The sequence below is a fragment of the Gymnoscopelus microlampas genome (assembly GCF_963454915.1).
Source record: "Gymnoscopelus microlampas genome assembly, chromosome: 18".
Taxonomy (NCBI): Eukaryota; Metazoa; Chordata; class Actinopteri; order Myctophiformes; family Myctophidae; genus Gymnoscopelus; species Gymnoscopelus microlampas.
In genome coordinates, this window is record NC_139955.1 from 42,695,332 (window position 1) to 42,707,150 (window position 11,819).

The 11,819-nt window shown below is 44.0% G+C and overlaps 1 protein-coding gene across 1 annotated transcript; it reads right to left on the reverse strand.

The window, feature by feature from the left end:
- Position 1: 1 nt before the first annotated feature.
- dnd1 (DND microRNA-mediated repression inhibitor 1) lies at positions 2–6,390 on the reverse strand (the record flags this gene model as incomplete). The annotated part of the gene is made up of 5 exons (XM_084041808.1): positions 2–609; positions 943–1,075; positions 3,930–4,255; positions 5,211–5,313; positions 6,364–6,390. The coding sequence occupies 5 exons, from the start codon at positions 6,388–6,390 to the stop codon at positions 2–4; spliced, it is 1,197 nt and encodes a 398-aa protein (XP_083897934.1).
- Between the last annotated feature and the right edge of the window lie 5,429 nt (positions 6,391–11,819).

Genomic DNA, 11,819 nt, shown 5'->3' on the forward strand with positions numbered 1-11,819 from the left:
ATCAGGGCACATAAAAGGCCGACAGCACCTGTGTGGCGGCGGCACAGCGAGCATCCTCTACTGTGCCCACGGCGCTGGGCCCCGGCAGGGTCATGACCGTGCCGGTGAAGGGCGCGGGCAGCCCGGCAACCTGCACCGTGTAAGTGAAGTAGATGAAGCCGTTGGGCCCCGTGGCGCTGTACTGAACGTCGTAGCGCGGTTGCCCGCATCCGTACAGCTCGCACACCTTGCGGAGGACGACCATGGGGGACGGCATGCCCATCGCCGCCACCACCGAGCCCCCCTCAGAGAAGCCGTTGTTGTTGGAGCATGAATTGGGGCGGGACATTGGGGCGGCGGTGTTGATGGGTCCCCCCACGGCCTTGGAGAAGGCCCGCGGCGCAGACGGGGCGCCCCCCCGCGGCGCCTTGTCCTGGACGGCCCGGAGAAGAAGGCGCGGGGGCAGCGGGGTCGAGGCGCGGGACTCGCCCGAGGACTTGGCGGGCTTCGCGGGCGTCATCGGCAGGAGGCTCCTGGGTATTTTTTGCGGAGCCGCTGAACCCTGGGTGCTGGGCGTGGCTGCCGGATGCCACTTGACAGAAATGGTCACGTTGTAGTTCTTCTTGAAAGCTGCAGGGGACGTGATAAGAGGAGAAACAATTGTAAATTCAGGTCAGGATACCAATTTTGTCCAATGAGGAGAGAACTAATACAGGATAAACCAGCAACATTGGAAGTAATGAAAAGAAAATGAGCAAACGAAATTGCTACTGGAATATTATTAAAATTGAAACTGTTAAAATTATCTTTGTGGGGTTCTCGCTCCCGATTGGATTTAAGAAAATGTATTTTCTGTTCACTAAAGAGCTGGAGATATATTTTGCTATTTTTGAATAGCCATAGAAATCTAAAAAGTGACACAGATTCTTTCCCGGTCTTAATAGGTTAAGTCCAACAACCTACCTTCTACCAGGATCTTCTTGGCCATGGAGGCGGTGTGGTGAGAGGAGTAGGCCACCAGAGCAGACATGCCCTCTATGCCAGGCCCCGTCTTCAGAGTCACAGCCTCCGCTCCTTCACTCAGACCATGCAGCACCTTGGGAGTGAGGAAGAATTGTACATTATACTATATTGTTTTTTATGGTAGTTAGTGTGGTTGCCCTAACAGGGCAACCAGACTATAGTAGTCTTCCTACTTTAGTCTTCTTCCGCGCTATTCCTCCCACAGTTTCCCCCCCCCCGATTTGGTGCCATATGTCAAAATGACCGGCTTCACCGGGAATCGTGCGCTTGTATTTTGCTAAGAGATTGGTTACATAGTTTAATTGATATTGATTTATTAGTGCATTCAATTTCCCCATCCACTTTAATGGGAAAATGAAAAAACTCCCATTCAAGTATTATTTTCTCAGAAACTGTTAGGGCTGGAGTTAAAAGACTTGGAGGGGAGGTTTGTAATTTAGTGCAAAATAATTACACTAGTCGGCCTCATGGTGGCGCTATAACATCCTAACCTTTACATTTTACCGTCACTTGTAGTGATAGGTCATATTTGGTAGCCTGATGGAGCCAAAGATATCTCCGAAGCCGCCCCTGTGAAGTTCTGTGATGTTTTTATTTTGCTGACGTTTCCATTTGAACCAGAACCACCCTTGAAAAGGAAAATACATCTAAAAAAAACATCTCTTAGAGATGGGGTTGTGTGTGAAAATCCCAGTAGATCAGCAGTTTCTGAAATACTCTCAGACCAGCCGTTTGGCACCAGCAACCATGCCACGTTCAAAGTCACTTAATTCACCTTTTGTCCCCCATTCTGGACGCCTGGTTTGAACTACAGCAAATCGTCTTGGCCATGTCTGTGGGTCTAAATGCATTGAGTTGCTGCCATAACGATTGGCTGATCAAGAAATGTGCGATAATGTGCAGTTGGAGAGGTGTGTCTAATTAACTCTTTTGACTGCCACGAAATAAAACATTGTTTGCCACGCCGCTGCCATCGATTTGAGTGTTTTTACTAACCTTTGAAAAATCATGGAATATTTTCCATGATCGCCGTCCTCATGCCTTTTCACAAAAAAATAGCAGCTCTAACAAGGTCCTAACGCATTATGAGCTTGTAGTATATCGTCTATTTCCGGTTACGTTTCCACACAAGCCGTGGCACCAGCAGTCAGCAGCATGGATTAAAGCTAAATAAAAAAGTGGTGTCAGGCCAGGTCCTAATTCGTGAATCAACATGTCTTAAAAATAACAAAAATAGCTGATCTACAAGCTCACAGTGAGCTTGTAGATCGGCTATTTTGTCTGTGCAGCAACATGCCATTCCATAGAAGACATGCTGGCATCTATGGAATCCAAGTGACTGAAATCAGTCGTGGCGACTGAGACCTTAAAAGACCCAGAGTCAGGGTCAGTTTTATACTCTCAAAACGTTCAATGAACACTTCCCAACATTGCAGGAGGGCTCTTCAGCAAGGAATACAATTAGTGGGACAGTACAGATGATATGGTATACTATTTTGTCATTACAGATTAATGTTTGCAGGCTGCTGCCCTGGTTCATTCTCTTTCACAACCTTAGAGCTGCTCGAACTCATTCCTCAAATAGTGTTTCTGTGTACATTATCATGCTCAATCTGTAAATTTGTGTGTGTGTGTGTGTGTGTGTGTGTGTGTGTGTGTGTGTGTGTGTGTGTGTGTGTGTGTGTGTGTGTGTGTGTGTGTGTGTGTGTGTGTGTGTGTGTGTGTGTGTGTGTACACATGTTGTGACTCTTGACTTCGTTTCTTTGCGGACAGTCCATCAGCCCCTGGGTCAGTGATGTTTTTAGCTGCACGTCCTACGTCTGTGACTCATATTATTCCAAAACACATTAAACGTACTATCAACGCGTCCAGAAGACACACAATGTTTACATTGACCGGAGAAACACCCTTTTCTTTTGCCGACCGGACGGAAGTGATTTACAACTTGTAATTGGCTTTTACAACCACCAACCAACCTCTCCACTTACGTATAAAGAAACGTCTCTCAGTCCTCTCCCGACCCCACTCTGTATAAAATTAATCATAAGAATTGCCTTGATTGTAAGGACAAGGGACATCATCATTAAATGGGCTGCGTCGGAAAACACTTGTGGTAGCAACTTGACAACTGCCCAATCTGTTAAAAATAACTCTGCCTTCTCTTCTCCTCCTGCCAGGCACTCACTGGCTCTGTTGCTGTGTGTGTGTGTGTGTGTGTGTGTGCGTGCGTGCGTGCGTGTGTGTCTCAGAAAGAAAGAGACTTGATGCGAGTGTGTGAGAGACACAGGCTGCCCATTTACTTATCCCACGTAAATTTGTCATGTCATTTGATTGGGGACGCATTTAGAAGACCAACCGTGGGTCCCGGGACCCATTAAATTGAAAACCTAGCTCTTGATAGCCTTTCAGTTAGGAAGGGGCCAAACGCCCAAAGGGCCCTTTTTTTCTAGTTTATAAAACACCCTGATGAAGGCATGTGTGAGAATGCAATCTGTAAAACATTGTGAAAGAAACCTCCACACTAGTGCCGCGTTTCCTACCTCAAAGAGCTTCTCAAACCACAACCCCTTCCAATACCAACTTTCTCTTTGCCCCTGTGACCAAGTTCCGCAAACATGGGCGACCGGGCATTCTGCTCCACACCTGTGGAATGAACTCCCCGACCATTTGAGAGCCTCACAGTCTACCAACGCTTTTAAAAATGGGCTAAAAACATTCCTTTTAAACAAAGCTTTACTTAGTCTTTTTTTTTTTACTCTATGCTTTAATTCGTTTAAAATCTACGTTTTACCCCAAGAAGGGTCTTATGTTGTTGCCGATGTTTTTTGTTTCAGTTTTGCCGTTTTTATGCCGTTGTTTTTAAACCCGGTAGCACTTAGTGATTTGCAAAAATGTAAAGTGTTAAAATGTTTTTATTATTACCCCACCTTCAGTAGATACTCCCTCCCCATGCTGACGGGGAAGGGCTCCAGGCAGAGGTGTCGCTTCTCCGTGCTCCGCCGTACGCTCAGGCGGACGTTGGCGCCCAGCGGGTGGCCGTGCAGCGCCTGGACGGCGCCGGCGGCCAGGGCCGGCGAGCCGTACTTGGCGTAGGCGAAGCCGCGGTTCTGCCCGCTGAAGTTCATCATGAGGCGGAACTCCCACAGCGGCCCCACGGAGCCGAACAGCGGGATGAGCACGTCCTCGTAGGCGTCGCGCGGGATGTGGCTGATGAACACCTCGCTGCCGGCACACGGGGCCGGGCCCTTCCAGCCTGAAACCACACACACACACACACACACACACACACACACACACACACACACACACACACAGACACACACACGGGGGAAAGAGGATGAGAGGGGCGGCTAGAATGTAACTAGAGATCAAACTAATCAATTTGATTTGAGCTAAAAAAAAGCATTATTTTACACTTTGGGCTATTCAAAAATAGCAGATATACAAGCTCATAGCGCGGCACCGAGTGCCGCGCTACGAGCTTGTAGATCTGCTATTTTTTTTAAATCGAGAAAATGTGTGCAAATTAATATATTTATATTATTTTAAAGCAAACATTTTTATCAATGCTTCTGGGGGTCCCTGGAACACAATATTTTGAGATGGGGGTCCGCGACAAAATACATATCATTTTGGGGGTCCTTGACATGAAAAAGTTTGAGCACCACTGACATAGAAACATACGTTTTTTTCAGAATACTGTTGGGAATTAGAAGACATTTTGTAGAATCGGCTTCAGGTCTTAATGGTTAATAATGTACGTCATAGACCAGTGGGGTCCGGGGAGCCCCAGCCCCAGGGGTCCTTGATGGGGTCCCCAGCCAAATTACTGATAGTTATAGGAACCAACTGGACCCTTATGGGTCTGTAACCCCGAGAGTACACTCTCAAGAGTTAGATTAACACTGATGATCCTAGAGATCAAAATGGTATAAAATGGGCAGCGAGCTTAACAAACGGTTATTGGAGTTGACTGACTAATCTTTTCTATTTGATTGAAACCTTTAAAAAGATTGAGTACTTTTTCCAGCATTTGGCAGCAAAGTGTATGCCGTGCGTGTGCGTGTGTGTTTGTCCTGGGCATGACGTTAAACTGCCCTGTTGTAACTACCATCGTCAATGTAGTAGGTGCCAGTGGATGCATTTGCAACTTCTGTGGACTATGTAGCTTGCATACAAGAGTGTGCATGTGTGTTTGTTTGTGTTACCTTGGGGCGGCCCTCCAAACTTCCTCTGGCCGTTGACCTGTGTCAACTTCAGGTTGGTCATCTTCAGCCACCTCTCCAGGGCCGCCTTACGCTCAGGGTTCACCTTGAGTCACAGTTTGGAAACAAAACAGCGACAAAACAAAACAAACCTTTAAAACATGAACCACTTTTAACTACTCTCAACCTGACAACCGCCCTACAACCACAAGCCTCCTCCAATGGTGGAAAGTAACTAACTACATGTACTCAAGTACTGTACTCATGAGAACAAATTTGAGGAAGTTTAACTATACTGGAGTATCTCCAATCTTTCAATACTTTTACTTCTACTCCACTACATCTCAGAGGCAAATATTGTACCGTTACTCCACTACAATTAATTGAAAACTTAAGTGACTTTGTAGATTTTGATTATTATTACAAAACATACATTTACCACTTCAGCCCTATGTAAACTTTGGGTATTTGAAAATAGCAGATCGACAAGCTCACAATGCATCGCTATCCTATGCGATGCCAGCTTGTAGATCTGCTATTTTCAAAATACTTTTCCACATTTTAGACGGGATCATTCTACATAACTAGTACTTTATAAGTATGTTTTGATGCCGATACCTTTGTACTTTTAACTCAAGTAAATTTATATTGCCAGACATTTACTTGTAATAGAGTATGTCTGCAGTGTTGACACTTTTACTTAAGTAAACAATGTGAGTACTTTTCCCACTGATCCTCGTCGAGTTTTTTAGGGTAAAAACAAGGTTGACAAAATATGGACCTTAATTAGTTCATGCGCAACAGCTGCGTCATGTCTGATAACAACATGCTCCCCCCCATGGCAAAGCCCCGCACACATTCACACAATGTAACACTGTATCCCAAGTGTAACTTGGATACATTAATCATAATAGGCCTGCAAGAGTTCAATTAATCAATGTAGCACGTTTGCATGATCGACTTTATGCCGTTTAGGTGAGGTTCTGGGCTTTGTTTAATTGTTGCGGGTCAGACAGACAGACAGACAGACAGGTGGGATGAAATAAATAAAGTCAATCAAGACGCACCAACGACCTTAAGTGTTGATTTTCATTCCCAACCGGGACGTGAATTAATTGCAATTAAATGAAAAACAACAAATCAACAACATCTTTACCTGCTGGTCCCTCTCGGTGTCCATCATCTTCAACCGTGTGTGTGTGTATGTGTGTGTGTGTGTGTGTGTGTGTGTACAGTGTGGGAGGGGTCAGGGGTGCGGGGTGCATGTGGGTGTGTGTGTGGGGTAACTGGGTGTCAGTGTTGCCATATCGTGTGAGAGAGATAAGCAACCAGGTAAAAGATCTGCTAGTTTCAAAAACTCTTGCCAATTTGTTTTGGGGAATATTTGGAAGATACCAAATCTTGGTACGGGAGCTCCCTAGCACAAAACATTTTCAGAAGGGGGGTTTAGAGACAAATATATTAATTTGGGGGTCCTTGACATGGAAATATTTGAGAACCACTGGTTTAAATAATAATGAAAAAAAAACTTTTAGAAACAAGGCAACATGGCAACACAGGTGTGTGTGTGTGTGTGTGTGTGTGTGTGTGTGTGTGTGTGTGTGTGTGTGTGTGTGTGTGTGTGTGTGTGTGTGTGTGTGTGTGTGTGTGTGTGTGTGTGTGTGTGTGTGGGTCTGCAACAGGCCATGAACCAGCCGTGACCTCCCTTGGTGTGCAGCCATTGGACAGAGTCTGATGATGATGTACAGAGTTGGGCGTCGTCAGCCAAGTGGACGTGAAACAATGGCTACTTTAAAAGGTAGGTTGACCTGCAGTCAAACATTTTTTATGCTCTATGCACAGCAGTCATGTTGGATAGAAGGTTACTTTCTTCACAGTCAGGTCTTACCATAGGCTCTATTCACAGCAGCCATATTGTTTAGACATTCACAGGTGTTACCAATGATACTAATGAAGGCTCTGTCCCATTCTGGTCAAACAGAGTCAGGGTGCTGATATTATACATGTCGACTCACTGGAAACACTCTGTTACACCAGTGGGACTAAAATATGGGTCCAGGGGGACCCTCATGGTTCCTTAAGGGGGTTCCAAATCGCCCCTTACGGGTGTGTAACTCTGAGAGTGTAAAAATGTAACCAAATGGACCCGTACATTTGTGCACTCAAGAGTTATGGCGGTGGTGGAAATTGAAAAATCTGAGAACTGTGCTACACGAAATGGAACAGAGCCTTCATTAGTATCATTGGTAACACCTGCTAAGGAAGTGAAAATATGGCTGCTGTGAATTGAGCCTATAGACGGATTTCCGCGCGACGTCATCACAGAGCAGAATGCGCAATCTGCGCATGCCCGGGTGAAGGCGCGTTCGAAAATACAGCCCTGAGCGGCAGTGAGCGCACTGGCCAATACAAACTAATAGGCGAGTGTGCTCCGGTGCGTAATTTCCAAACGCACCCATAGGCTTCCCCCCGCAGCTGCGCGGTCATATTCCTCTCATGTTTACTAACAGGAAACCTCTCTATAGGGACCCCCGTCATATGACGAAGCACTATTAAAGCCATATAGCTAACACTTGTAGCCAGAATGCGACATCATCATGCGTTTGTTTACAAGTGTGTCAAACTGGACACACGTTTCTTCTTCGGTTTGTAACTTTATAACATGCTGCTAAACTGTCGACACATTTAAGTTCAACACAAGGCTTTACCCAGAGTTTGTTTTGCAAAGTAAACTGAACTCAGTTGTTTACAATCTATATATTTGCAAAACTGTCAACCAACAGTTTTTACCACTGTTTTTGCAAAGCTGTAAACAACTTACTGCTTTTTACACTCATTTTACACGCAAAAACTGTAAACACAACTCACTGTTTTACTAATTTTTGACTCATTTGCAATGTAATGTAGTGTATTTGCATAGTACTTCTAGCAACATTATAGAAATACAGGTGGTCTCTCTACAAACTATTTTGCCTTTCCACATCCACACAGGTGAAAACACTTGTGTTGATAATGAGTTAACTTACAAAGCAGAGAGCTTGAGCACAGGGCAGGTTAACAGCTGGTCTGCAGTAGTCTCGGAAACCCATGCCTTTTTTTTTTTAGGTCTGCAGTGACAAGAAGGGATGAGGACAATGATGAAGAAAGAGGGGTGAGAACTAGGAGGTGAATATAAGGAGGTGAAGAAGCAAAAGGATGAGGAAGGGCAGTCAGGAACACAATCAGTGATCAGAGCATCTGTGGTTGACTTAACCATGTTGTCAGGAGGGCTGGTCACCAGGTTCAACCCAATCTGAGCCAGTCTGGTGCAGCTGCAGCTATCTGGGTATTTCATGAGAACTGTCAGTGCTGCCTGTAGTCTTACTGGTATATAGGTTACAACAGTGGACGGTTCTCAAGCTTTCTCAAGTCAAGGACTCCCTAATTCAGTGGTTTTCAACCTTTTTCATGCCAAGGACCCCCAAAATTGATATACATTTGGCCACAGACCCCCTGAAAATGTTTTGTGCCAGGTACCCCCAGAAGCAAAGATTTCAGTTAAAAATAATTGCTTAAAAATATATATATATTCAAAGATATGCACACATTTTCAAGATTTTTCAAAAATAGCAGATCTACGAGCTCATAGCGCGAACTAATTTTGCTGGGGACTTCCTGGTACCCCCTCAAGGACCACTGGTGATCCCCGGACCACTGGTTGAGAACCACTACCCTAATTGATACTGTATGTATTTGGCCGTGGACCCCCCTCTTATGAAAAGGTTTTGTGCCAGGGACCACCCCGAGAAGAGAAGATTTATGTTTAAAAAAATGATCAAAATTGTTAAAACATTTCCAGATCTGCTATTTTTGAATAGGCCAACATATAAATGGATAAAGTGGTTAAAATTACTGTGATGCTGTATTAACACATTTTTATGAGACCCTATTTTTATGGGCGGGGGGGTCCTTTGAGAACCACTGGGCTGCAATAATATGTACTGTACACTCATAATGAGAAGGGTCTATTTTAGTTGTCTTGTACATTGGAAATTGTATGAGTGTGTTTATTATTGATTAAACTTTTCTGAACCCATAGCACTTGCCTATAGCCTCGTTTCCAGCCCTGGCACTTGCCCTACCCTTGACGACCTGGCAGGCTTATCTCATTAAGACCTGAGGCAATCGTTTAATTTTTTTCTGAATCCCAACAGTTTTTTGAAAAAAATATAAAAAAAATATTTTCAAGATTTTTCAAAAATAGCAGATCTACAAGCTCATAGCGCGAGCTTGTATATCTGCTATTTTTGAATAGCCAAAGAAATCTAAAGTGACACAGATGCGTTATGGGTTATGCAAAGGTTACAATGTAATTTAGATGGCATGTTATTTAGACAGATGCCAGGTTCATTTGTTGACCAGGCATCCTATAGTGATATAGTTTCAATGTACAGATTATTTATTTTTTGATATTATACTGTTTAGACTGATGATAGGTTCTTGGTTTACCTATATCCTAGATCAGGGGTCTTCAACGTTTTCAGGCCAATGACCTCCAAGCTGAGAGAGAGATGAAGCAGGGACCCCCTCTATATCGTATAAAATTGTGTTTCAGATTCAATTTTTTTTATTTACGTGGTCTGCTCTTTTTTTGACCTCTTATGCCTCTTTGCCAAAAATAGCAGATCTACAAGCTCACAACGCCTCGCAGTGCGAGGCGTTGTGGGCTTGTAGATCTGCTATTTTTGGCTAAAGTTCTCCTCAGAAAATGGATGCCAGGGTTCAAGTGGTTAAGGTAAAATAAAAAATCCTATCACACAAAGATTTGGCGGACCCCCTGTAGTAACTCTGAGGACCCCCTAGGGGTCCCGGACCCCCTGTTGAAGACCCCTGTCCTAGATTACCTTATCTCAATGCATTTGATGTATGCGTTTACCTTGCTTACTGTAAATCGCTCTGGATTAAAGAGCGTCTGCTAAACGCTTTAATTGTAAATTCTCTGTATGTCTCTGTATGTCTCTCAGACTATGACACCGTACTCTGAAACAGCGTGTGTGAGGAGGAGGGGTCTCTCTGCGCCACCTCGTCTACTGAAACACCAGGATTAGGATGAAGAGACCCTTATGGAGAAGCAGGTAAGCTATAATGCGATGTGCTACTGTGCTACTGTATGCCTCCACCAGTGACAGCTGTGTGTCTGGAGGCCTTTATATTGTATGTACGTACGTTCGTACGTACATACTTACATACGTGCTTCTATCCCAACATTTTGAACGTGATGCGTGGCACAAACATCCACTTGGACTCGAGGAAAAACTGATCATATGTTCATAACAAAACTGATATTATATGTTTGTTAAATTCCTTCAAAGTCTTCATTCACTATATACTGTATGCCAGTGGTTCTCAAAATGGGGTCCCAGGGGGTCCCCAGCAAAAGTATAGTTAATATAGAATCACAATAATTTTAACCGTGCACTTTATCAATTTATATTTTGGCTATATTCAAAAATAGCAGATTTAGAAGCTCACAGCGAGCTTGTACGCCTGATGTTTTTGAATATCTTTGAACATTTTTTAAAAACCTTTTGAGATGGAGGTCCATGGCCAAATTCATATGAATTTGGGGGTCCTTGACAGTTTGAGAACCACTGGTATATACTATATGAGTCTGGACAGACACGGATGTAAACGGCAACTGGTTGGCAGAGGCATACAACCGTGATGGGGTACTCTACTGTACCTCTAGTTTCTGACAGTAGGTGGAGCTATCGTTATGCAGTACATCATGAGCTAATGCATGTGTGGAAGGCAGGTGTCAACCTTGCAACAACAAGGATGCAGAAATATCACCTTATTCGTATTGATAGTGTGTTATGTTTGGAATACTCATCATCCGTAATTTACATATTTGGATACATGAGTGTTTACTACGTGTATGACAAACGTCTATGCACTGCACACAGAAAACACAAAAGCCACAAAAGTGGAAGCCATTAATTGATTGATTGAATACTTTATTAACAGTTTGCCAAAAGTACAGGGGTACAGTTATGCAATGATGCTAAAAGGATAACACAAAAAGCCCTGAGGGCTTGTTTCCATTGTGGTCCTGTGTATTCAATTCATCAAGACATAAAGACATACAATACTATACAAGAAATCATCAATACTAGAAGCAATAAAAGTATACTTACAGAAAAACTTTGGGGGGGGTAATTTCTTTTGGCAAACTAGAAGACAGGCAGACAGGTGCTCTTTTATGGCGGTTTTGAAGGAGGGTAGGGACTGGGAGTCACACTTTTTTGAGCTGTTGGTAGGGGCATTCCACATATTGGTGGCATAATAGTAGAATAAATTCATCCCCATGTTTGTGCCGAACCTGGGGGGAATGAGATCAGTAGAGCTCCCTCTGGTGTTGTTGCCCGTGGGCGTTTGTCACTCTTTTGAAGTATTTTGATAGGTCCCTTGAGCATCTGGTCCCTTGAGCATCTTGAAGACCAGGCCTATTGCAAGTTGCTGTACTAAGGATAATTCCTTTTAACAGGTCGTTCATGAAAGTCCTTGCGGTCTTGTTTCCAATGAGAACCTGTGAGCAATTAGGGGTTAAGAGTCTTGCTCAGGGACAAATTT